Below are 26,764 nucleotides of genomic sequence, written 5' to 3'. Positions count from 1 at the left end.
ATTTAAACAACTACCGACATGTTACAATAACTCATTAATGTTGTTAAAATTCTAATGCAACACACACATTGTAGAGCAGGGACCATTAGGATGACACACGTGAACATTACTTTGGTTGGTAAATGGGCCTCAGTGTACAGATTCAATATCATGCCTTTAAGAAGGAGATCATTTCTCAAGTGATTTCCTATAGTTCTTACACATGGTACACTAGTTCTTAAGGTTAGATTATAAGAAAACTAGTATATAAACGAATTTTGTATTTTCTTATAAATAACCATAACCAATATTCTATTAGAAAAGTTGCCACAATTATTTCCCGATTTTTTATTTTGAAAAATTTCCATCCTACAGAAAAGTTGAAAGAACACATGCATGTATTATTCACCTAGAACCACAATTAACATGCCATATTTTCTCTCTACACACACTTCTTTTTGGCCTTGACTATCTGTAAGTTTTTTTTTTTAATTATTTATTTATTTCCCCCAAAGCCCCAGTAGATAGTTGCATGTCATAGCTGCACATCCTTCCAGTTGCTGCATGTGGGACGTGGCCTCAGCATGGCCGGAGAAGCTGTGCGACGATGCGCACCTGGGATCCGAACCCGGGCCGCCAGCAGCAGAGCGCGTACACTTAACCGCTAAGCCATGGGGCCGGCCCTGAAAGAAGTTTTAGATATCACCTCACCCCTAAATACTTGCCCACATATAAGAACGATAGCATTCTTCTAATAACCACAGTATAATTATCATACCTGAGAAATTTAAGTCAACAATATATCTATTATGCTTCCGTGGTCAAATTTTCTCCATTGTTCACAAAATGTCCTGTATCTTTTTAAAAATTCATAATCCTATCCAGTTCACAGTTGCCTTGAATGCAGATCACTCCTTTTTATGTTCTTTTTTTTTTTTTAATTTTTATTTCTTTATTTTTTTTCCCCCAAAGCCCCAATAGATAGTTGTATGTCATAGCTGCACATCCTTCTAGTTGCTGCATGTGGGACTCCACCTCAGCATGGCTGGAGAAGCAGTGTGTAGTTGCGCACCCAGGATCCGAACCCAGGCCACCAGCAGCGAAGCGCGCGCACTTAACTGCTAAGCCACGGGGCAGCCCTGTGTTGTCCTTCATGATACTGACGATGTTGAAAAGTCCAAACAAATCACATTTTGAATTTATCTGTTTCCTCACAGATTGAGGCTAAATGTTTTTGGCAAGAATTCTATATATGTGTACTTCCAATAACCTCACAGCAACAGGTTTGTGTTTTCCCCAGCATTGATGCTAGAAATTTTTACCATGAAGGACCTATTAACATTTTGCAAAGGGCCAATGTTCCGTTGAATGCAGTTTAGAGAACATCTGAAAGAGAAAAAAAAAAGTGAAATGTACTAAAATGTTTAAGAGTCCATAGAACAAAAACCAGGTAAAGATTAAAAATCATTTTTAAATTAACAAACTTCCTCATTACCTTAGGTAATGCAAACTGGACTTGCATAAAATGTAACACTTATCAAAAAAACAAAAAACATTGTACAGATGAGCAAACTCAGGCTTAAAGAAATGAAGTAACTTCTCCCAAGGTCTATCCTTATTCTATTTATTGTGTTCAGGAGCTGAGATTTGAAACCAGGTCTGACTGCTTCCATGTTCTTTCCATCAGACTCTGCTTCATTTAGACTTGTTTCATTTCCTGTACTTGACTATTCACGGGTCTAGAATTACTCTGGAGTAAAAGCGTGGTCTTTTAGTCTAAATAATAATGATGAAGACGTTAAGGAACACCAATAATTTGCTTTATTGTTCTATATTCAATAAGAATCAACCCATATCAAGCAGTCAAGGAAGGCCTAATCCCTCACAAATGCATGCAATTTTGCAACTCATATATGGGGACTGGGGTCTTGGCTCCCCACACTAATTATAATACAGTCCCTATCTATGACCACTTCTATTCGCCATAATTTGATCCTTGCTATTGCCTATGCATGCTGTCTTTATTATATTACAGCAAATACTTGGGAATCTTCAGTTTTCCCTAAAAATCCTAGAATTCAGGTAAAACTCTGGTTTTACTACTTATCAATCTAACAGGTTTTCAAAAAATTAGTTACCATTCTGCCCCGCAAAGAGGTAGCAAATGCTAAGCATGTTCGTTTTCATCTCCATTTCAGCCTTTCCCCCTCGGGTGACTTTCCGAGGACGGTGAGCACGGGTCCTTGCTTTGGTGCAAGAAATATTAATGAATACAAATGTCTAACTTTTACGAGAAGAAACTGCATGTCCTTCAACCATTAAACACCACGCCAGGGCTTAAACACTTTAGCTCTATTTCTGCTGAACGTCGAGCATTTACTCCAACAGGCTGGAAACTGCTTTGCGGAGTCTGAGGCTCCTTAACGTACCCACTTTCTCAGACGCCCCATGTCTCGCCCCCTGCCCCATCCTCTAAGCTTCCGGGGAGAGGAGGAAGGAGGTCTGCGCGGGGCTGGGGCTGGGCTCTGGCTCCGTCTCCCGGGCTTCGAGAACCGCCAAGGTCGGGAGGGGACGAAGGTTACCCTCGAGCTTTAGAGGCGAAAGTTCGAACGTGGACCTGGAGAAAAGCAACAACCACCCGAAAGGCCGCAAGCCGCCCTCCGCCTCTTCACTCCCCGGCAGCTTCCCGGCGCTCCGCCGACAACCCCACGCCGCCGCAAGCCCCCAGGCCTTCAGGCTCACGCGCCCGCCCCCCAACGCCTGAATCCCGCCGCCACGTCCGCCAGGACACTGGCCCCGCCCCGCGCGCCCGCCAGGCCCCCGGCCGCTCCTCAGGCCCCACGCGCCCGGGAGTGGGCACTGCGCCTGCGCGTCGCGGCGAGCGCGGGGCGGGGCGAACCTGGGCCGGCGGAAGGGGCGGGGCGGGGCCGCACTTCCGTGGCTTCGGATGAGTGAGTGAGTATGGGGGGGTGGGGGTTGCGTGCGGCGTCCGGAGCCTGCGCCGGGCTCCTGCCTCGGGCCGCGGGGGGCCCCACCCTGGCGTCGGGGGCGCCCCCTGGAGGATGTGGGGTCGGCGAAGGAAAAGGAGAATATTATTGAATTGGATGATGATGGGGGTGCGGGATACGTGTGGACAGGCAGGCGTCTGCAGAATGGGTTCAAAGGGAAGATTTGTTGTTTTCCTTAAAAAAGAAACTTTCTCTACAGTGTTAAAAATTTTTCATCGTGTTGGGTAGGTTTGCTAGCTTACCGTTGTGCCACAGTTCGGAGGTTTTGGTAAGCCTGCTCGTTCCTTGCTGCTGCCAAACCTGGCGAATGGTTAACCGGAGAATGGGGTGGAGAAAGGCACGATTGTCCACTGTAGCTACTGCCAAGAGTGAAATTAAAACTCATCTTTTATGGAATAAAATGCAGGATATAAAAGTAGAGTTCAAACTGAAGTTCACAAACAGTACCTAGGTTCTGTCACATACTGTGCCCTGGCATGGGCTAGGTCACTTTCAGCAGACGTGTATTCACGTAATTTGTATTTCTCAATGAGAAAATGAAAGACAACCTAAGCCCAAATGGTATGATAAAATTTCCTATTTTATTACCTTTCTCAAGAGTTGTGCCCTGATAGATATACTTTGGAAAACAAATACAACACAGACTGCTATAGCTTTTCCGAGTTGGTAGAAAAAAGTTTCCTGAAGGCCTGTGCAGATTCTTGGTCATTTTGGGGTCGTCCACAATGTGGAGAATATTCTTTTATATAGTAAACACTTCATATGGTTTTGTGTTAAAGGTAGTAAGAATTAAAAAAAAAAAAAAAAAAAGACAGGGACAGTTCATTTCCTCTAAGGGCTGTATTCTGTTGGGAGAGAGAAAACAAATGTGTGAAAAGTTACATAACCATAAGAAATGTACATCACAGTTTGAGCTATTTGAAGATATCTAAAGAAAAACCTATATTTGGCATGGAAAGTGCTGGTGGTGAGTGCTTGAAATATTTGCCCCTCAACTGATTGTTGCCGTGTTGGAATGTGTGTCCCTCGTACACAGATCTTTCTCCACACAAATCCAAAATCTGTATTTTCATGTGATTTTTCTTGATTTTTAATGTTATTGGCAACCAATTCAGTTATGCACTCACACGCCCTCTGTGGGCCGGGAACAGCCAGTTTGTGACCTCTGTAGATTATCACCTGAGTATTCAGAAATAATTGGAATTAAAAGAGGAAGAAATTCCTGGAAACTGTGATAGGAAAAGATTTAAGAAAATAGTGGGATTTAAGCTGGGTGGGATAGGAGAGGTGTTATAGACGAAGAAGGATATGACGGGTAAAATCTCAGTTGGGAAATAAGTGATGGTTTGGAAGATAATGAGTAAATTCTCCTTAGAAGTGCAAGTGCAGTAAATGGAAGAAAACTGGTTTGGGAAACCCTGCAACGCCAGACTGGACTTTATCCTGGGGCAGTGGTTCCCAAACTTGAGTATACATCAGAATCACCTGGAAGGCTTATGAAAAGAAATTGCTGGCCCCCACCTCCAGAGTTTCTGCTTCAGAAGGTCTGGGTGGGGGCTGAGGATTTCCATTTCTCATCAGTTCTCAGTTGATGATGCTGCTGCTGCTCTGGGGACCACACTTTGAGAATCACTGTCCTTGGGTGTGGGGGACTATTGGAGGAATTTGAGGTTAATAGTAAGGAGATCACATTCACAGTTCAATATGAGTCTTGCTGTGAAGTCCAGGACGGAGGATTAGGGAGGGGGAGAAAGAGAGAAAAGAAAAGGAAGTTTCCTTGCAGTTAATTAGCACATGGTGCTTGATGCCAGGACTCTACCAGGCTCTCTCATGCACACTATTCATTTTATACTCACTATGACCCTGATGTGTAGGTCTTAATATTTTCATATGGAGAGTAGTAGAGGTTGCCCAGGTCCCATGGCTAGTCTCAGAGCTCCCTAAGACTAGTTCAGATTTGAAGTAAGGTAGTAGCAGTGGATATGAATCAAAATGTTTAATGGTGATGCAATTTAGAAAAATAGAGACTTCCCAAGCAGGTTGAAACCTAAAAGTAGATATTGGGAAATCTGAGTCTTAACTGGGAAAGTGATAAAGGTAAAGTGGACAGAAAACTGTAGAATATTCCCTACATGAATTCACTGTGTGTTCTGTATTACTCTTATATAACAATGACCTATTTAAAAGTTGCTTGTTTAAAAAGTCATTCTGCTTTACCAAAATTTCCTGAAATTATTTGAAAAGGAGAAAGTAAAGCCTTCTGGGGGGGGGGAGATGGTGAACCGATTAATGGCATCTGACAGCTTATCTTCAAATCAAAAGTGATTAGCATTGAGAAATGGAAACACGTGGTATAACACTGCATTGCCTGTATGAACTGTGCTGCACTGCAGGCACTGACCTAATGTATTGATTTTGGAAATCCTGTATATTTTTTCTTGCCAGAGTTGTTACTGAAATTGAGAATATTCATTGGATCAATTTCAAGACAAATATCCCAAGTCAGACTAGCTGCTGCTGAGCAAATTTTTAATGAAGGAAAACATTCATATACTGAAATCAGACTTTAAAAAGAAAGTCCTTAAAATATATTTTTTTCTGTAAAATCTAGAAAAATGTATGTTTTCAAATATTGACTAAGTAATCAGTGTAATGGAGTTATTGATCCATACAAAGTTATAGCATACATTCATTCATTTATTCTGTGAGCATTAAACTATGTGGTGGATACAAAGATAACTTACAGTCTGGGCAAGACTGACATCTTAAAAAATGATCACAAAACAATGGGATCAGCACTGTAATAAAGGGATGTGACCAGTACATGATGACAAGAGATAGGAGTGACAAATGAAGGGACGTGAAAAGGAGGCCAGGGAAGTGATTATAGAGGAGGAGACACTTGAGTTAATTCTTGAATGCTGAGAAGGAATTTGATTTGCACATAGGTGCCCGAAAAAGCCACACTCTTTTATACATCTTGGCCATTGTCCATGATGTTCCTTCTGATTGGGATGCCCTTCTCTCCTTTAATCATCTCACAGAGTAGTTACAGCAATGTGGTAAAAGTGGAGGAGGGGAATGAATTAAGTTGGAGAGGTGGATAAGAGCACTCATAGAGAGTATGAAATGTTTATGTAATGACTATGTTGGCTAGATCATCAACTTCATGATGTTAGGAGCCATGTTGGACCCATATAGCAATGTATTCCAAGGCCTAGCATAATGCCTAGCAAATAGTAGGTTCTCAATAAATAGTTGCTGTATGAATGAGTGGCTGAATCACAGAAAAACTGGGTTTTTTTACAGAGAAGGCAGAGGGAACTTTAAGTATTTTAAGCAGAGGGGTAATATAGTCAGATTTACATTTTATGAGGCTAAGTGGTTGTATGGAAGATGAATTAATAATGGTCACAGAGATGGCTATAGTAGATCAGGGTTTTTCAAACTTAAGGTTGTGGCCAATGGTAGATGGCAATCTACATTAAAAAAAATAAATAGAAAAGACAATGTTAGAGTGTATCGCATGTAATAGGGGTAATTAATGTTTTGTGAAATTTTGGTTTCAGTTATATGCCTGTGTGTTGACTGATGTGAGTGTATTTCTTCCTATGGACTGCGATCAAAGCTTGAAAGCCATTATAGTAGAGAAATGTGGGAATGAGGGTGGCAAGGAGGGAATGAATATAAAAGATATTATGGAGGAAAACAAACGTGAATCTTAAAATGCTGCTGTGCTTGGGAACCCTGCAGGGGAAGGGATGCACTTACCAATCCATTTCAGGATTTTTGCTCACTTGATGTTTTTATCATATATTAATAAATTGACATTCTGGTTTATTAGAAATGGCAATGCTTTGAGTTATCTCACTCAGTGTTGTAAATGCTGCAGAATTTCTCTTGTATTTTGGTGTGCTCAGCTTAAAATTGTAGGATGAAACCATACTCTCAGGAATCATAGAAATTCACTGGAACAGTTTGATTTGATTATTGGCCAAGTTCTTTGGTTTCTTTCCATAAGAAAGCAGGAAAAGATGCTTAATTACATGACCAGGTGGGAAGTCCTCCCTGCATCCATGATTTTGCCACTCTGCTACACTTACTCTGTTCTGTCTGTGACATATATATAAGGGTAGAAAGTTGCTTATAGAAGGCTGAGTTATATTAGCTTTTAAAAATTTATGGACTCCTTTAAAATTTGGTTAATTGGTTAAATTAATGGGTTTAAATATGTTATGCACTTAGTTTTCAGGTGTGAATTATTCTCTGTGGGGTGAAAAATTTAAATATTTTAGAAATTTGTTCTGTTCTGTCACCTAATACATTATTGAGATCTCCTACTGATAAGATTTGCACAGAAAATATAAACTAATTTTTCATTTTGGCCTAAGCGAAAAAAAAAAAAGAAAAAAGAAACAAAATGAAAAACAGCCTTCCATAATCATTCCATATTCAAATGTAAAGGGTTATTTGGTGTTCCCTTGATGTGACATGACACTACTCCTCTTTTTATATAACAATCTAGAGTTGACACCGTATAGATCTGGATTTATGAAATCCGTAGTTTTCCTCAAGTTCTGCCTCTAGTTGTGAGGCCGTCAGTCAGCCTCTTCTTACTGAGCCTCACCTATAAAATGGAATCACATCTCCTGTTGTGAGGCCTAGCCGAGGAAACTTGGGAACAACATCTCACACATAATAAACATTCACTAAAAAGTAGCAGCTGCTGCTCTGCCATTCAGATGGTCCACAGGGTGTGGGGGCACCAAGAAAATCAGCCAACAGGGAGAGGTTTGAAGGTATAAAAACCTAGAATTATATACATCTGGATAGCTTTTTGGTTTTGGTATAAAAATGGAGTAAAATGGTATCATCCTTTTCCTCGCTCTTTCTTTTCACTTAAAGACCTAGTAAGATTTGTACTGGCATCAGAGGGCAGAGAACTTGACAATCCCAAATTGTGATAAACCTTGCCATACGAAACCATAAGCTTAGAAGATAGTTGGCATGGATTTTATGAGAAAGACTGCAATTAAATTGTGGTAAGATATTACTATACTAATGTTAGAGCAATCTATATAGTATTTATTAGACAATTTTTATTCATCTCATTTATTTAGGGAATGTTATTGCTTGCATTATTCTAAGTGGACATATTTTCATTTAGTAAAGCTCTTGTTACTAGGTTTTGATTTCTTACAAACTTATCTTTCTGTTTTGGAAGATGAGTTAGATGTTGAAGGTGCATTGATTCAAAACAGGAAACTTAGAAGGTAGAATGTTTTTAGTAAAAATTCTCAGATCACACCGGTTAAGATTGTTACTCAAAATTTTCTTTATGGTATCTTAGATCAACAAAAAGTGGAGAGAGTATCTACTCATGAACCTTAAAAAAACAATTATTAACAGGTTACCATGTACCACGCACTGTGCTAGATTCTGAGGAAATAATAAGATATTGTCCTTTCTCTGGATGATCGTCAGCCGGGGTGAGGGATGACAGTTGGTGGGGAGGGGTCATTCTATAAATAGATAAATTAGAAAACAAGATGACAAATATTGTACTTGAGATGTGAATAAAAGGCTGTGGAGCATTGAAGATAGAACAATTGACTGCCTGGGAAAGGTGGGGAAAATGTGTCTTAGAAGAGGTGTTATTTGAACTGAGTTTGTCAGACAAAAAAGTGGAAGATACACATTCTGGACACTTAATTTTTATTATAGCATATAGATAGTTTTTTTAAAAAATCTGCCATGCTCAAAAGTAGTTACTAGCTCATGTACATCACATTATTTCAGAGTACTATTGAACTTCAAATCTTAATATGATGATTCTGATAAACTCTCTGTGCATAGAAGCATAGCTAAGACATGATTATCACTTTTTTCACCTGCACTTAATTCTTTTTACTAGGTTTTTGAGTATGAAAATTTTATGTCTAATTTAGAAATTGACATATAAATATACATTGAATGTAATACTGATGGTCACAATAACTGGTTAAATTAAGGACTCATCAAGTTTGATTCTCATATCGTGAAGAAATCTAAATGCAGAAGGAAGCAAATTGTCAGGTTATGGCAAAGATAAAAATTAAATCATGAATAGTTATTAGACATTTCTCATTAAAATTATAAAAATTCTAAATTTTATCTTAAAAAAAGATTTGTGTGTGTGGCCGTCCCAGTGGCATAGTGGTTAAGTTCATGCACTCCACGTCAGTGGCCTGGGGTTCACAGGTTTGGATCCTGGGTGCAGACATGTACACCGCTCGTCAAACTATGCTGTGGCAACGTCCCACATACAAAATAGAGGACGATTGGCGCAGATGTTAGCTGAGGGCCAATCTTCCTCAAGCAAAAAGAGAAAGATTGACAGTGGATGTTGGCTCAGAGCCAATCTTCCTCACCCCAAGGGGAAAAAAAAAGATTTGAAAAGATTTGTGTGTGTTGTTTTTACTATAGCAACTGTATTAGTTGTTTTTTTGTTTGTTTGTTTTTTTTTTTTGCTGCTATAACAAATTACCACAAACTTAGTGGCTTAAAACAACACAAATTTATTATCTTACAGTTCTGAAGGTCAGAAGTCTGACATGGGTCTCACTGGGCTAAAATTAAGGCATCAGTAGAGGTGCTAGAGGAGAATCCGTTTCCTTGTCTTTTCTAGCTTCTATAGGCTGCCTGCCTTTCATGGCTCTTGGTGCTTTTATTCCATCTTCAAAGCCAGCAGAGGTGGGTTGAGTCCTCCTCACATGACATCACTCTGCTCTTCTCTTCTACCTCACTCTTGCGTTTTAAAGGACTTTGGTGATTACCTTAGGCCCATCTGGATAATCTAGGATAGTCTTTTTATCTTAAGGTCACCTGATTAGCAACCTTAATTTCATCTACAACTTTAATTCCCTTTGCCATGTAACATAACAATCACAAATTCCAGGGATTAGGACGTGGGCATCTTTGGGGGGCCATTATTCTGCCTACCACAGTAACATATGCTTCTTTTAAAAAATCAGAAAAATATGATCAGGCAAAAAACAACATATAAGCACCATAATACCATTCATCCATAGATGAAGCTAACACTTTGACATTTGTGTTCCTGTGTGTGTAAAATTTTATGAAATATGGTGTAACACCTCCTCTTTACCTCGTCACTCTTTTGGTAATCTCATTTGGTCTCATGGATTTAAATGACACCTAAACACTGATCCTTCTCAAATTTAAACCTCAGCTCTGACCTCTTCTTGAGACTTGATAGATGAGAATTATCAGAGAACTGATAAATGCAATTGCCTTTATCAAGATCCCACTTGGATATTTAGCAGGCATCTTAAACTTAATGTATTTGAAACTAAAGGCCTGATCTTATCTCAAACCTCACCTCCCCCAGTCTTCTCCAGCTCATTAAAGGGCAACTCCAACTTTGCTGTGGCTCAGGATAAAACGTGTGCCTTATCCTTGACTTCTCTCTTTCTCTGCCATCCCACATCTCATCTATTAGCAGGTCCTTCAGAATTTGTCCAGAATCTGATTTAACGCCACCCCCACCTGGTCCAAGTCATCGTCATGTCTCATCTGCATTATTGCAATAATCTCTTAGCGGGTCTTTCCATTTCTGTTCTTGCATCCCCATCAGATCCCTTTAAAACAGAAGTCAGATCAGGTTCTCCTCTGTCCCATGGCTTCCCAAAGTCAGAGTCCTTCCAGTCATCTATAAGGCCCTCTATCTGACACCCTATTTGACCTTCTTTCTTACATTCGCCTCTTGGCCATTCAGGTCCAGCACGCTGGCATCCTTATTTATATGTCTGTCTGTCTTCCCTTACTAGGATGTTAGCCTCACGAAGGCAAGACCCTTTGTTCTATTTTGACCATTGTTGTATCCCCAGTACTAGACTATTGCAAGGCACATAGTAAACGCTCAAATATTTGCTGAATAAAGGCTTTATAATTTTTTCTATCTCTTTCTTTCTCATTATATTACTTTTCTCCTTTTTGAACCTAGCTTTGTTGGGTAACAAGAGGTGGTCATGGTAAGACTTGTTAATTGAAGGGCATATTTTAAAGAGTTCTAATTTTTTCTTAGACTACATATGACAACATCTCTCCTATAGAATAGGATTAGGTTTAGTAATAAGAATGTTCTGTATCCTAGTTAACATTTCCTCTTTCTCTCTTTTTTGGCTCCTCCTCATGCTACCACCATCGCTGCATACCAAAAATGCTTCTTACTTACCTTGGGATGGGCAGAGTTACTGATATCTATTTCCCTTTTATCCAAAGACTTCTCCTTTATTCTAAAATAATTTATTAAGAAAAAAATGCCACAGAGAGTCAAAAGACCTGGGTTTGAGTCCCGGCCCTGCCGCTGGCTATGACCGTGGTCACCTAATTCACTCTTGGTTTCCCCTTGTTAAATTAGAATAATAGTAACTAACTGTCCTCATAGAATTGTCTGAGAAAGTAAAGTAAAATAAAGTATTTGAACATGGTTTATCAACTCGTGAGCGACAGGCAAGTGGGAACAATTGGATAAGTTATGTAACTATGAGCCAAGGAACACCTGGAACCACTAGAAGCTGAGAGGAGCAGGGAAGAATCCTCTCCAAGAGCCTTCAGAGGGAGCGCAGCTCTGCTAACACTTTGATTTCTGATTTCCAGCCTCCAGAACTGTGGGAGAATAAATTTCTGTTGTTTTAAGCCACGAAGTTTGCGGTAATTTGTTACAGCAGCCCTAGGAAACTAATACAGAAGGTTATAGTACAATGACTAGAACATCATAGAATATCATTGTCATCACCGACAATAACATTATCATCACTGTTATTCTTATAACCTAGCATGGGACGTGGAAAGTAGCATATGCTCAGAAAATGGTCTGAATAAAAATACGGTTCTTGCCTACGAGGTTCCGGTCTGGTGGTAGTGGTGGTGGTGTTGATGAGAAGTGTGTTGAAAAGTGGTATTGAAATTCGAGAGCTTCCAAAATAAATGCCCTCTTAATTTTTTGTTTTAAACGTCTTTTTGTGTCTTTGTGTGAAGGGTGGTAGTGGATGTTTTTAAATTGTTTTTTAGAAACATTTTTTTATAAATTATCCTTTTATTTATTTTTTATTTATTTTTTTTTGTGAGGAAGGTTAGCTCTGAGCTAACATCCGATGCCAATACTCCTCTTTTTGCTGAGGAAGATTGGCCCTGGGCTAACATCCGTGCCCATCCTCCTCTACTTTATACAGGACACCGCCACAGCATGGCTTGAGAAGCGGTGCGTCGGTGCGTGCTCAGGATCCGAACCTGTGAACCCCAGGCCACCGAATCAGAGCGCACGCACTTAACCGCTACGCCACTGCGCCGGCCCCTAAATTATCCTTTTAGAATAAGACTAATTTTGTACAAATAGAAGTCGTAATGCTCCCCTCCCCCCAAAATAGAAAAATGATGAGCAGTTATAGTTCTAATAATAAAAAAGTCTTGAAATATTTCTTCTTTTTCCTAATAGAATGTTATTTAGCTAAAATTAATTTTGTGCTGGTTGGCCTTGAAATACAATTTAAAGAAGTACTTTGGAGCCATAAAGTAATTTATTTCATTGTGCTATCAGGTACTTGAAAACCAAAATTTTCCAGTAATCATAAACCCAAGCTTGGTAGGCTGTATATATCATTTGTCTGTAAATTTTAGTTTGCCGCTGGAAGCTAAGTCTGTGACCTAAATTTTATTAAAATTTTATAAATTAGTATAATAATAGTAGCTAATGTTTGTTGAGCTCTTACTCTGTGTAGGTACTATTTCAAGCTGTTTATATGAATTAACTCATTTCGTTCTCACAGCCATGCTATTCTCTTACCTAAGAGGAAGTTGAGGCACAGACTGGGTAACTAACTTGCCCAAGGTCATTATAGCTTGAGTGGCAGAGACCCAGTGGCCATGACTCATAACCTCTGCATTCTCCTGACGCTCAGTGTACCGTGTCAGATTTCATTGTCTGATACAGTTGGAAGTGGAGAGTATCAGTAAATCTAAGTAAAGGATCCTCATCTAATTCCGTAGTGGTTCCAACTGTAGTGTGCTTGCTTACAGAGATTCTGATTCATGGGGCTGGGAATATGCACTTTTACTAAGCACCCAGGCAGTTCAGACCATACTTTGAGATACACTGATCTAGTTACCACACAATCCTCATAGTTCGTTTCACACAAAGGCTTGTCGTTATTGTTGTTGTTGTTTGTGTGCTTATAGGCCCTTCTTTGTATATATCTGTGTTCCAGATGAGTCTGTTGAATACATACATGTATCTAAACTTATGCCTCAAGGGCCCACACTACTAACATTTCTTTTGTAGAGAATGAAGGAAAGGCCAGCATCAGGGAATTTTTTTTTTAACCTTTTGAATAAACTTCAGAATAGGATATATTTGACCTGAGGAAATTGTTAAGATGAATGTAAGGTCAATAGACAGAAGAAAATAAGCATGACATAAAATTTCTACCCTAATGGGGTTTTTTGTATATTTGTTTAGAAGAAAATTTTAATGTGCGTTGCACAGTAGAGTGATAGTTCCATGATTTGGGTTATTCTGAATATTAATTGTAGGCAGGGAGAGTCTTTTCTCTTAAATTTGGTAAGAAACTTTCACCCATTTGTACTACCAAGAATTCTGATTATAAGTGTTTTGGGATATAGGGAAAACACTACACTTGCAGTTTTATTACTTCAGTGTCTTAGTTTTATATTGAACTGGCAAAAATATGTTTTTCTTTCTTTTAGGGAGTCACAAATCACATTGAGCCAAAACCATCCAGTGTTTTCTTCAGTTACAAACAAAATGAATATTTCCATGCTGCTACAGCATCCTCACCGGCATTTCCTAAAAGGCCTTTTAAGATCACCTTTCCGACATTACCACTTCATCTTTCACTCAAGCACTCATCTCGGATCAAGAATCCCACGTGCTCAGCCATTTTATTCTCTCGGACTCCATTGTGCAAAGTGGATGCTGCTGTCAAATGGTTTAAAGAGAAAATTATGTGTACAAACAACCTTAAAGGAACACACAGAAGGATTTTCTGATAAAGAACAAAGATTTGTGGATAAACTTTATACTGGTCTAATCCGAGGGCAAAGGGCCTGCTTAGCAGAAGCCATAACTCTTATAGAATCAACTCACAACAGGAAAAAAGAGTTAGCCCAGATGCTTCTTCAGAAAGTATTAGCCTACCACCGAGGACAAGAACAATTAAATAAAGGAAAACCACTAGCATTTCGAGTGGGTCAGTCTTTTTTTTTTTTTTTTGGTCTGTCCAGTAAATATTTTTCTAAGTTCTCTCTCTTCTTTTAAAATAAGTCTAAGTAGTTTGTGTTCTAATGGGTTTTTTTTTTCTTTTCAGAATTTTGGGATGAATTTTTAATGCCTTTTCTTTGCAAATATTAGTCTTGTTATGTTGAAAAAATATGCCGTGACCATTTGAACCAAGGATCTGTATTTTAAGAGAATAGTATAAGATTTTTATTTTGGCGAGAATCTTGCTATGGCTCCCAGAATAGAGATATGCATAGGAAGAACTGTTAACCAGTTTACTCCTTTCTCTCCATAGTCCTTCTGCTTAATAGTCTAAAGTGAATTCCCTGTTTTTGTGGTTATATCAACTATAATTATCCTTATTACATGTCAAAATTCTACTTCTTAGGTGTTTCATTAGTCTTTTTATAGGCAAGTCTCACTTCTTTCAGATACTTTAGAGTTAGAGTTTCTGGGAGTGGCTTGGCTCTAAGCCCAGCCATCTCAATACCAAAATGTATTTTAAAGGAGAGACCATGTTCATTTGCTGTCTAAAAATATTAGATGTTCACTTGATTTCTTGAACAATTGACTTGTTTCTGTAATTGCAAATAAGCTTGTTATACTTTTGAAGTTGTGCATTTTAAAACAATTTAGATACATTTGACTAGCAGGAATTAAGCAAGTCAGTTTTGGGCGGAATGAGAGCTTTTCCTGATTCCAGCCAACCCTCTTACTAAAAACAGCTTGAAATGGTGGACAAAGTGCAGAAATTTTATAGGGAATGATTGAATACACTTAAAAATTGACTGGCATTACATTAGACTTCTATATCTCAGTTTATTGGCAATATGGGGACTAAAATCGCCTGGTTTTTAGGGTAACAGGAATAAATGCTTTAAAGATAATTTCAAAAATAGCTCACCAACTGATGTTTGTCCTAGTCCACATTTTTCACACATCTTATTCTCCTGCCCTCACTGAGGGAACTCTCATTTTGAGAGTTCTACATTGGGTGTTAATAATCTTTATGTGTTGTAGACAGACAAGATGGCAAACTCCCAAAGAGAAAGTCCAGTTATGACAGTGTTTACTTTTTAGGCTTTAGAGTCTCTTTAAAGAGAACATGTCCCAGAAATATCTGGAGTTAACTAGCAACTCACACATAACTAGCAACTCACAAATTTGCATTGCTGTTCTGGTTCTTCCTTCTTGATCTTATGAGGCCAGAAAAACCTGTGTCTTTATTGCACTTATTTTATCACCATCGTAAATAAAAGCAACAAATGTTTATTCAGCACCCACAAAGACGTTCAAGACAGAGACCTGTCCTGAAAATTGTGGTGGGGAGCCAAGCATACTGTATACCATATATACTTTTGAATATATTTACAATTAAATGCTTATGTTTTATATACTTTATTGAATATAGGCTTTTATATCTCTTACTTTATGCCATGCGGTGCTCTAAACATACTGCAAATATTAACTCATCTAATCCTTACAACAACCTGAAGAGAAAGGTACTATTATTATATCCATTTTACTGCAGAGTATACTCAGGCACAGAACAGTTAAGTAACTTGCCCAAGATGACACAGCTCATAAGAGTCAGAGCTAGAAATAGAACTGGCTGACTGGTCCAGAGTTTGTGCTGAGACAAATTATTTTTTTCAGGATTCAGTTTATATTATATTCTTTGAGTTATGGGTGAGATGAAAAAAATTATCTTTTATAAATAGAAAGTTATTTTCTCAATCACTGAGAATTTCTAGAGAAATGAGTTGTTTTTCCAAAAGGAAGATAAAGCATACAGAATTGAGGTAGGTGGAATAATTACTGATCATGATGAGAGGTGGGCAGATGTAGAAATTCAGCACATGAACAACATAGGCAATGAAGTCTATCCAAAAAGATCTACGTTATAGTAACAGGCAAGTCACATTTTGTAATTTTTAAAATTTGGTGAACATATTGAACTCAGAATTGTTTCTTTCCTATATCCATATTACTCAGGAACTAGATAAATAAATAGATTTTCATTTACTGCTTTAGGAAATGTTAAAATACATTAATGATGATTTTAATAAATTAGGAGAAATAGAAGGTAGTCTAATATTTTAACAGAACTCATCATAGTGCTGATTTCATTTATTACATTAAATTAGAAGATCTCTTTCCATTGTAGGATTGTCTGGGCCCCCTGGTGCTGGAAAATCAACCTTTATAGAATATTTTGGAAAAATGCTTACTGAGAGAGGGCACAAATTATCTGTGCTGGCTGTGGACCCTTCTTCTTGTACTAGTGGTGGTGAGTATTGCTGATTCTTTTTAAATTGCAGAGCAGGGGCTCGTGAGGCTCTCTGTGACAATTTAGTGGGAATTTGCACAGTCAGGTGACTTCTGACCTGTAGCTGAGTTTGGTCCCACTGAAGGAAGGGAGTTCTGCGGGGCGAGGTGGAGGCTGAGGGAGGTAGTTTGGGGCAATGGGCTCTACAGAGGAGGTCAGCTTGTGGGTGGCCCAGGAGGAGCCTGGGTACTTAGAGAACTAGAACAGGTGCCAGAGGTTGAAGATAATCAAGAGCAAACTTTAGCCTTTTGGCTATCACACCACAGACCAGGCCCCTCTTCCCTCTTCCTGTTGTTTTTCCTGGCTGCATCAGCCCCTACACAATTCAGAAAATGGGTCCTTACTCATTCATTATTTTCCTCATATTGTTGTAACATCTCTTAAGCTTTAAAAAAAAATCCTACTGCTCTTTATAACTTGTCACCTGTTTATATTACCTGTGCAGTTAAACAGAAAGCTCTTCGAGGCCTCACGTAATATACTGCCCTTCCCTCTACAGCACTTAGCATAGGACGTTGCACACAGTGCCCAGCAATTACTTGCTGATTTGAGGTCATGCAGTCACTCAAAGTTTAATTTGCACCTCATCAGAGATAAAATAAATAAACTTAGCTCCCCAAAGTATCATTTAAATAAAACATAAAGCGTACCATATAAATACTCAGGAAAGGTTTTTCTTCCCTTACTTCTCTTTGTGATTTAAGCTTCACACATTACAGTTCTTCATTTAACAAGTATCTGAATGCCTACCGTAGGTGAGGCATTGTGCAGGGAAGGTGCTGTGTTGTATAATGATGAATAAAACACAGTCCTCTTGGCCTTGGGAGCTTTATATCTTACGAGGGAAACATATGAGTAAACACAGGCCAGTGCAATATAATGTGTGTTGTGAAGGGGAGCATACAGGGTGCTTGTGGAAGTGTTTGGTTTGTATACTGTGGGTTTAATGCTAAAAAATAAAGATGATATAATCATATTTCAGGGGCTTTAGGTCAACAGAGAGGTGGACAACAATTCCTATTACCACCCATTGAGAAATTTAGCTGAGAACATTCACAGTTTTTGATTCACTGTAATAAAAAGGTTAACCATAAAATAAAATTTATGCTTACAAGGTTCAAGATTAAATCCATGTCAGTGTATTGTCTTATTTACAGTCTAAGAACTTTGTTAAAGGCAAGTACTTGAACAAAGAATTATTTATAGCGGCCCTCATTTTTATATAGGTAAGAAGGCTTTTCCCCCCACCTTCATAATATTCTAAAATACTTGCAATATCAAAAGAAAATAATAGCTTGAGATATTAATAGCAGAAATGGTGACATAAGATAGACTGATTCAAGTTGCCTAGCTATGTGGTTCCTAACCTTTCTCAAACCGGAAATGAGGGTCCCTTTCTCACTAAAAAAATATATATACTTTGAAAGAAAAAATACACAAGGATAAGCAGGATACTATAAGTATACATTTCTACCTTATTATTGTAACAATACGTACATTGGAAAAATAGTATTACATTAGAGTTTAAGAAGCATTTGCTTTTTGGCCTACAGTCAATTCTTGTGCTTTGGATTCATGGACCTCCTGCAACAGCTCTGAGACCTCCCTGAGGGTTTGCATCCAACAGTTTGAATTCACTGGCAAAGACAATTATATGAGAGAATAATTTCGTAATGTTTATTTCAGTGTGTTAAGATCTATAGCATAATAATTTTTAAAGTATAGCTTTGGCCAATTGTTGACTTACACAGAAATGATTTCATGCAGAAAATGACTTTAGAAAAAAGTTTTACGTGCAGTAAATAAGGTAGTTGAGCTATGTGGTAGGTATATGCTCTAGAATGAGAATCTATGAGAACTCTAAACTGGAATCATAAAAGAAAAGAGTAGAGGCTGGGCCTGGTGGTGTAGCGGTTAAGTTCACGTGTTCTGCTTCAGCAGCCCAGGGTTGACAGGTTTGGATCCCGGGCATGGACCTACGCACTGCTTATCAAGCCATGCTGTGGCAGCATCCCATATAAAGTAGAGGCAGATGGGCACGGATGTTAGCCCAGGGCCAATTTTCCTCAGCAAAAAGGAGAAGGATTGGCAACAGATGTTAGCTCAGGGCTAATCTGCCTCAAAAAAAAAAAAAAAAAGAAAAGAGCAAATCTTTAAGGAACTTCTCAATGTTTAGCATCAACTTCATGTGGAAAAGTTACCTCTTAGGCAGAATGAAAATTAAAATTCAGGTTAGAACAGCACTTCTTCTTCAAATGTTATTATATGGCTAAAGGAAAGAAGTTAAAAGTAATTTCAGTAGTTCCAGCGTTCTAGAATTTGTAAGTATTGATGTTTGCCAAAATACTGCAGTAAGCCCTAAAACATCACCAGTTCTATTCTGTAGGTATTAAAATAATTGTCTACTGTGAACAAGCATTCAGTGTACAAAATATGTAAGACACGGTCCTATACGCAAGGAACTTCTGTTAGAGCAGGGTTTCTTAATCTGGGCACTAATGACATTCTTTGTTGTGGGCAGCTTTCCTGCACATTGAAGGATGCTTAGCAGTACCCTTGCCCTCTCCCCGCCAGATGCCAGTAGCACCCTACCCCCCAATTGTGACAAGTAAAAATGTCTCTAGACATTGCTAAATTTCCCTTGGGGGCAAAATCACCCTCAGTTGAGAACCATAAACACAACAATGTTAAGATGACAAGAAAGAAACCACCCTGGTGGAATGGAAGATTGGTTTGGGGACTAGTGGAAGTTCAAATTAGGTAAGGTAGGGCTAGATTCTGAGGGCCTTCAATGCTAGGGTGAAGAATCTAGATTTGAACCTCTCGTCAGTGGGAAGCCATTATAGGTTTTGAGGGTCTTGAAAGGTTAAAAAGATTAATTTGGCATCATCGTATACACTGTATTGGAGGAAAGCTCAATAATATGAAATTTGAGATTTGGGGAGAAATGTCATAAAGCACTTCCTCTAGGAATTGGCTGATTGATAACTGGCATTTACAAGTGTTCCACGATTACAAAATATAATTGTGTGTTTTAGGATCACTCTTAGGTGATAAAACCCGAATGACTGAGTTATCAAGAGATATGAATGCGTACATCAGGCCATCTCCTACTAGAGGTACTTTAGGAGGTGTGACAAGGACCACAAATGAAGCTATTCTGTTGTGTGAAGGAGGAGGATATGACATCATTCTTATTGAAACCGTAGGTGAGTGTGATTTTCCATTTCATAACAATAAAATACTATGGTAATGAATGCTATGTAAAGATGAGTGACAACTAATTTCATTTTGTTCATTCAGCAGATATTTACTAATGGTGTAATTAAATACATGATATTTTTTCAGACTCTCTAGGATATATGAGTATTTAGGCTGTAATCTTCAGCCTCAAAGAAAAGAAAAACAAGCCATGTTTCTGATAACTGTTATACAATGTTGTATGTTAGTAAGTGCCGGAGAAGAAGCATAAGGATGACCTACAGAAATGGTACTTTAACACAATGCCTGTTTTGTTTAAGCACATTTCATACGTCTACAATATTTGCTGAGAAAATTAATGTAGTTGGGTACCTCTTGAATACAGGGCCATGTTTTATTTCATCTTTATATCCCTAGTACATCATTACATGCGATGAAAATACTGAAATGGAAACCTCAAGAAGTACACATTCTTGTGGAGAGACAATCTGTTATATTACTGTGTGATAAATGTTTGTGACAACCTGACTCAGATTTGGGGGATCAGAGAAGACTTCTGGGAGGAGGTGACAATTGAACTCAGTTTTGGAGGAAGAACGGGAGTTAAACAAAGTGTGGGCTCAGGGCATTTGCAAAGACAAAGGAGTGAGAGAACTGGCCTGTCCAGAGAACTCTAGTTTGTTCAGGATACTTAGACCATAAAGTGTAAGGCAAGGAATGAAGAGGGATGGGGCTAGAGACTAGAAACTCCACCATTTCAGGGTGGATGGAGGAAAAGTTGTCTGATAGATGTTAGCTCAGAGCCGGTCTTCCTCAGCAAAAAGAGGAGGATTAGCATGGATGTTAGCTCAGGGCTGATCTTCCTCACAAAAAAAAAAAAAAAGTTGCCTGAGTGGTAGTAGGAGAATCAAGGGAGAAGAGGTCTGTAAAGACCAAGTGTCTTGCCTGGAAGTTGCATTTGGCTGCTTGTCCCAGAGACTCAAACTAACTGTAACTCAAACTAGAAAGAGAGAGAGGTTTATTTTCTTGTAAACAAAAGAAGCCTGGAGGCAGGCAGTTCTGAGCGGGCTGGTGGTTCTACAATGCCTTACATGTTCTGGCCTTCTGCTGTCTCTCTACTCTCCATTCTTAGCACTCAGTTTCCATCCTCAAGGTTGCTCATGGTTAAAAGATGGCTGATGAAGCTGTCACATCCATGTTCCAGGTAGAAGGAAGGAAGAAGGGGGAGTAAGGAAGGGGTAGGCAGAAGAGGTATACCTCCTGGCTGGGTTAGCCCTCTTTAAAGAGCTTTCATGGAAACACTATCTAGTGACTTTTGCTTTCATTCTTTAATTATCTCTAGCTGAAAGGGGGTCTGGTGAATGTGGTCTTTCACCTGGTACGTTGATAACCCTAGTAACATTGGGGTAAGGAAATTGGGAAGAATCGATATTGAATGGGCAACTCTATAGAAGTCTCTGCCACACCAAGGAAGGAGAGAGTTTTGAGAGTTTTGGTGGAGTAGGGATGTGGAAGCCAGATTTAAGTGGGTTGAGATGAATGTGAAGTAGAGAAGTGGAGACAGTGAGCATAAATTGCTTTTTTCCAGAAACTTGGCTATATAAAGAAAATGAGAAATATGGTCGTAGTTGGAGGAGGTTGTGAGTTTTTTTTCTCGTTTTGTTTGGTTTTAAGATGAGAAAGACTTGAGCACAATTCATGTGATGTGCTGAGGGACAAGAGTCTGTAGACAAACGAGAGGTTAAAGATAAAGCAGAGTACAGGGCCTAGAGGAAGTGAAGAGGAAGGAAAGGTTAACCTTCAGCCAGTACTTTTTACACCAAGACTGGAGAGGAGGCAGTAGGTGATGTTTGTATTTGCATCTGCTTATCTGTGGAGGGGGAGAGGGAGAAGCTGAGCAAGTTCTTGCCTTTATTTCCCCTGTAAAGTAGGTGCCACACTCATCATCAAGTGGGGAGATTATGGGAGAGTGAATGTTTATAGTAGTCGCTGTGAGAAATGGCAAGGAAGCTGATGGAGGGCATTTAGGGACATTGCTTTTCCATTAGGAAGATGTAGCAGATGTTGGAGACGGTGACCCTGTAGTGGTGCCTGTCTACACAGTTGAGCGAGTTCTCCAGCATGCTTATAGTTGGATTGATCCATGGGTGGGGTTTGCAGGGCTGATATGAGGGTGAAGGCAAGAAAGCTGAGAGTATTGACAGGCATGGTCTAAGGTCGGAATCACAGTTCAAGCTGCACACCAAGGAGATGGCAGCCGAGCAAGAGCTGTGAGAGTGAGGAGAGCATGGAGGACTCGAGTTTCTCCATTCAATCGAAGACTAAGTCTAATGGGAATAAGGGAGGGAGAAAGCTGGGGAGGATTGCAGGTTTGCTCATAGGGTAAGACAGTGGCATTTAATAAATTCTTCAGAGGTGAGTGTTTAAAGTGGGATCAGGTTGAGAGTGTGATCGTGAGTATGACTGAATGAAGTGGGATGGAAATGATGGTCGATGTAGTTGAGAAAGTCACATTACTATGAATATATTTTTTTTTCCATTTATTTATTTATTTATTTTCCCCCAAAGCCCCAGTAGATAGTTGTATGTCATAGCTGGACATCCTTCTAGTTGCTGCATGTGGGACGCGGCCTCAGCATGGCCGGAGAAGCGGTGCGTCGGTGCGTGCCTGGGATCCGAACCCGAGCCGCCAGCAGCGGAGCGCGCGCACTTAACCGCTAAGCCACGGGGCCGGCCCCACTATGAATATTTTAATATATAGTTGTAATTTAAAATTTCAGGTGTGGGCCAGTCGGAGTTTGCTGTTGCTGATATGGTTGACATGTTTGTTTTACTACTGCCACCAGCAGGTGGAGATGAATTGCAGGTAATTATCTTGATTTTTTCCCCCCAAAATACGAAGTATACATCTCTGAAAGTACAAATTTCCAAGGTTGTGTTTTTGTAAATTAAGTCGATGGGGTGTAGGGAAAGAATCATCATTCACATTGGCTAAAATACCTAGTCAAAGGCAAATTCTCTATATTTTTTCCCAACTTAAAGTAATAGAATATATGACCTTGTGCTAATCATATGACTTAGATATTTCCCCCTGTAACATGGGAGTGAATGGAATACAGGGACAGCTCCAGCCAAAAGAGACCACTGTTGTGTGGGTGTGTAGTACAGTTGGTTCAAAAGTTTCTCATAAAATATCACTTTGTTTTTAACTAGGATCCCACTATCATAGTTTGCATATTATAAAATAGGATTCTTACTTTCCTCCTGCAATGCAGTTCTGGCATTAACTACCGGGAATTATAGAATTAGCACAGACTTCACAGGTTGAGGGCATAGGCATCCACAAGACTGCCCTCACTCCAGACACCAGCTGCAACCTTGGGGGTTCCAAGGCCACCCATGCCTCTGACCAACTGGCTACAAATGTAGTGGTTTCCACTACCCCTCAGGTTCGGTAATTCACTATAATGACTCACAGAACTCAGGAAAGTACTATATTACGGTTACAGTCTATTATAAAGGATAAAATCAGGACCAGCCAAATGAAGAGACACATAGGGAGAGGTCTGGGAGGGTCCCAGACTTGAAGCTTCTTTCTCCTTAGGATGCATTTCCCTCCTAACTCATTGTATGTATCACCAATTAAGGGAGTTTGCCTAAGCGTCAGTCTCTGGAGATTTTATTGGGGTTTTAGTATGTAGGCATGATTGACTGAATCATTGTGCACGTGATTGAACGCAATCTTCAGCCTCCTTCCCCTCCCCAGAAGTCAGGCTGATATCACGTGGCTCAAAGGCCCTACCCTCTAATCACATGGTTGGTCTTTCTGGTGTGGTCAGCCCCCCTTCTCAGTGATCTCATTGCATAAACTCAGGTATGGTCCCAGGCACCCACAGTGAATAACAAAGACACTCTTGTCACTCAGGAAATGCCAAGGATTTAGGGGTCACCTTCCAGGAACCTTGGACAAAGACCAGACAAATTCTTTATTACACAACACCTCCTTTCAATTGTATAATTCTTAAAAATAGTGATAGCAGACTATGGATGCTGCAATTTAGAAACATTAACTATTGGAATTTAATCATTGAAAGTTATATTTAAAAATATTTGAAAAGAAATGTTAATCGTAGATGGAAAATCTACATTTTCCAAATAAGGTTTGGCCTTAGGATTTCTAGTGTTTTCTTGTGTTTTCTTTGGTGAGGAAGATCAGCCTGGAGCTAACATCTGTTGCCAATCGTCCTCTTTTTGCTGAGGAAGATTGGCCCTGGGCTAACATCCGTGTCCATCTTCCTCCACTTTATACGTGGGACGCCCGCCACAGCATGGCTTGATAAGCTGTGGGTAGGTCCGCACCTGGGATCCGAACCTGCCAGCCCTGGGTCACAGAAGCGAAGCACCTGAACTTAACCACTATGCCACCAGGCCAGCCCCTCTAGTGTTTTTACGCAATATAATTTAAATCAAAAGATGGAGGCATTTTTAGCCATCAGGTTATTTTTCCTCAAATGTAAATTGAAAAGAAAATGCTATAGACATTTAAGGAGAACTTCAAAGACTTTGTTTCTGGAAATGCAGACATTAGTGATATGTGTGTTTTCTTTTTAAGCACCTTAATGATGGATGGGTTGTGTCTTGCAGTGTTAGCTCATCAGAAGCAGAATCAATCATGAGACAATGTGAACTGTCTCCTGCCACTCAATCATGTTGTGTCTTGATGATGTATTTACTCTATAATTCTGAATGTATTTCAGCATGTTAGTCTCTAAATTTGGAAGAGAAATTACAGATGACTTCTGTAATCCCAAGAGCCAGTGCTTTTGAGTAATTTCTGTTGAGTAATTGTGATTCCTGGCACCCAGGGCTTAGGAAGATGCAGAGAAAAAGTTAGTTAATGAAGTGTATGACTTTCAAAATCTTAGCATTGACTGGTGTCCCATTTTTTGCTGGTTGTAATTAAATGTTTCTGATAAACCACTTTCTTCTCTTTTTCTCTTTAGGGCATCAAAAGGGGTATAATTGAGATGGCAGATATGGTAGCTATAACTAAATCTGATGGAGACTTGATTGTGCCAGCTCGAAGGATACAAGCAGAGTATGTGAGTGCACTGAAATTACTCCGCAGGCGTTCAAAAGTCTGGAGACCAAAGGTGAGCTCGCATTCCATTCTGCATTTTTCACCCTGAGTGGACTGTGCACATTAGAAGAGAGGATGTAAGTCCCAAGTGAGACATATAATCAATCTTTGCTTGTATGTGAGATTACAATTTAAAAAATCATGACAAAGCCAGAGTGTGTAGTCATGATTTTAAATATAATCCTTCAACCACTAAATGTCAAAGACTACATGTGGGGTGATAGATTAGATTGCTTAATGCTTGACTTGAGCCATTTGGAAGTGATAGCAGATCCATTCTGAAAGGAACCATCCTTAAGATTATGGAGCAATTAATGATTTGATTATCTATATTAGAGTTTGAGTAAGAGAGAAAAGGCTTTTGATGTGATAACTTCCCTTCCCATTATGCTTGTTGGGTGCTGATTTCAATAAGGAAAAGAAAAAAGAAAAATCCTGTAGTAAGTGATGCAGTAATATTGATGTGGGCAGCTTCATCTGCAGGACGACACTATGTTATTAAAGAATAAGCTATAATCACTGTAATGAGAACAATGATGACATAGCTCACTGTCAGCTCCCAGTCTCCCCCACACGTTGTCTGTGTTGGTCTGGTGCCGTCTTGTGCATGCAAGTGCCAGATGCCCAGCTCTTAGCACTTGCTGAATCAGGCAACTTTGACAGAGGGGATAGGGCTATTTTCTCAACTTAGCTTCATTTTCTGGCACTCAGGCCTCAGAGAAACTTACACAGCATGGCCCTTCTCATCCTCGTGACCCTCTCACAGTTCCTCCCTGATGCCTCTGAAGACCATCTGAGCAATCCTAAGTCGAAATAAATCTCTGGGCTAAAAGTTTGACCTTGAATCAGTGTCTTATTTTTGCTATACACTTAGTAATCCTAGTAAGTTACCTCATATAGTTCTCAGTATATCTGCTTTGACACAGCAATAAAATGTCTCATTTTTGTCCTTGTCTGTTTCTATAGACTGTAAGAATTAATTGGCAAATATCAGAGTCCCCATGAAAATGGTTTCTCTCATCATAAGTAAAACGGTTCTGATTCTTCCCCTTTCACTAGGTAATTCGTATTTCTGCCAGAAGTGGAGAGGGCATCACTGAAATGTGGGATAAAATGAAAGAATTCCGGGACCTAATGCTTGCCAGTGGGGAGCTGACTGCGAAGCGACAGAAGCAGCAGAAAGTCTGGATGTGGAATCTCATTCAGGAAAGTGTGTTAGAACATTTCAGGACCCATCCCACAGTCCGGGAACAGATTCCTCTTCTGGAAAAAAAGGTTCTCAGTGGGGCCCTGTCCCCGGGACTAGCAGCAGACTTGTTGTTGAAAGCTTTTAAAAGCAGAGACTAATGAAATTTATCCTATACAATAATTTTATGTATCATTGCATAAAGTATTTTAATATTAAAAGTCACTTGTTTGCTTATATTTTCAGTAATTCTTTTGTGGTGCCCTCGGCCTCCTTATTTGTGACCCACACGTGAAAGCTTGAAGAACATTAGATATGGATGCCAAAGTTCAGGCAGTTGGACAGTATTTGTAAGTTACCTGTTGTATCTCACTGATTTCCATTTCTTTTTATTCTTGTACCCCGGCACGGTGGCCTGTAGGATAGTTTCTTCTCGTTGGTCCAGAGCAGAGAAAGCTGAGAAGCACAGGAAAAGCTCATGTACCTTAAACTGCTTTTGTTGATTCTGCGTTCTCTTTTCAGAGAAAATGTAAGCAGGAGTGACCACATTTTTTAAGTCTGACTTGAGGCCAGAATATTACACAGTGGGTTTCTAAGAGCTGAAAATCATGATTGACATTTC

At 39.5% G+C, this 26,764-nt stretch overlaps 1 protein-coding gene and 1 long non-coding RNA gene across 2 annotated transcripts; one reads left to right on the top strand and one right to left on the bottom strand.

Moving 5' to 3' along the window:
* Nucleotides 1–312: 312 nt before the first annotated feature.
* On the bottom strand, nucleotides 313–2,773 carry LOC147915831 (uncharacterized). Its single transcript, XR_015553813.1, has 2 exons — nucleotides 2,118–2,773; nucleotides 313–1,365 (listed from the first exon to the last, which is right to left on the bottom strand). It is a non-coding gene; the product is annotated as an uncharacterized LOC147915831 (long non-coding RNA).
* Nucleotides 2,774–7,964: 5,191 nt separating this feature from the next.
* Nucleotides 7,965–26,381, top strand: MMAA (metabolism of cobalamin associated A). Its single transcript, XM_004420884.3, has 7 exons — nucleotides 7,965–8,029; nucleotides 13,755–14,257; nucleotides 16,454–16,576; nucleotides 19,654–19,824; nucleotides 22,597–22,682; nucleotides 24,820–24,969; nucleotides 26,016–26,381. Exons 1-7 carry the CDS (start codon nucleotides 7,995–7,997, stop codon nucleotides 26,301–26,303), a joined length of 1,356 nt encoding a protein of 451 aa, XP_004420941.2. The 5' UTR covers nucleotides 7,965–7,994; the 3' UTR covers nucleotides 26,304–26,381.
* Nucleotides 26,382–26,764: the final 383 nt, after the last annotated feature.

Source organism: Ceratotherium simum, chromosome 12 (genome assembly GCF_057802395.1).
Source record: "Ceratotherium simum simum isolate JZ-2026a chromosome 12, ASM5780239v1, whole genome shotgun sequence".
NCBI classification, from domain to species: domain Eukaryota; kingdom Metazoa; phylum Chordata; class Mammalia; order Perissodactyla; family Rhinocerotidae; genus Ceratotherium; species Ceratotherium simum.
Note: the sequence above shows the minus strand (reverse complement) of the source record. Positions and strands in the feature narration are given on the sequence as shown.

Coding starts and splice junctions, on each gene's coding strand:
- MMAA (XM_004420884.3), top strand. CDS start 7,995: ATGGATTTTATGAGAAAGACTGCAATTAAATTGTG. Junction 14,258..16,453: donor ACCACTAGCATTTCGAGTGG/GTCAGTCTTTTT, acceptor TTTCCATTGTAG/GATTGTCTGGGCCCCCTGGT. Junction 24,970..26,015: donor CAAAAGTCTGGAGACCAAAG/GTGAGCTCGCAT, acceptor CCCTTTCACTAG/GTAATTCGTATTTCTGCCAG.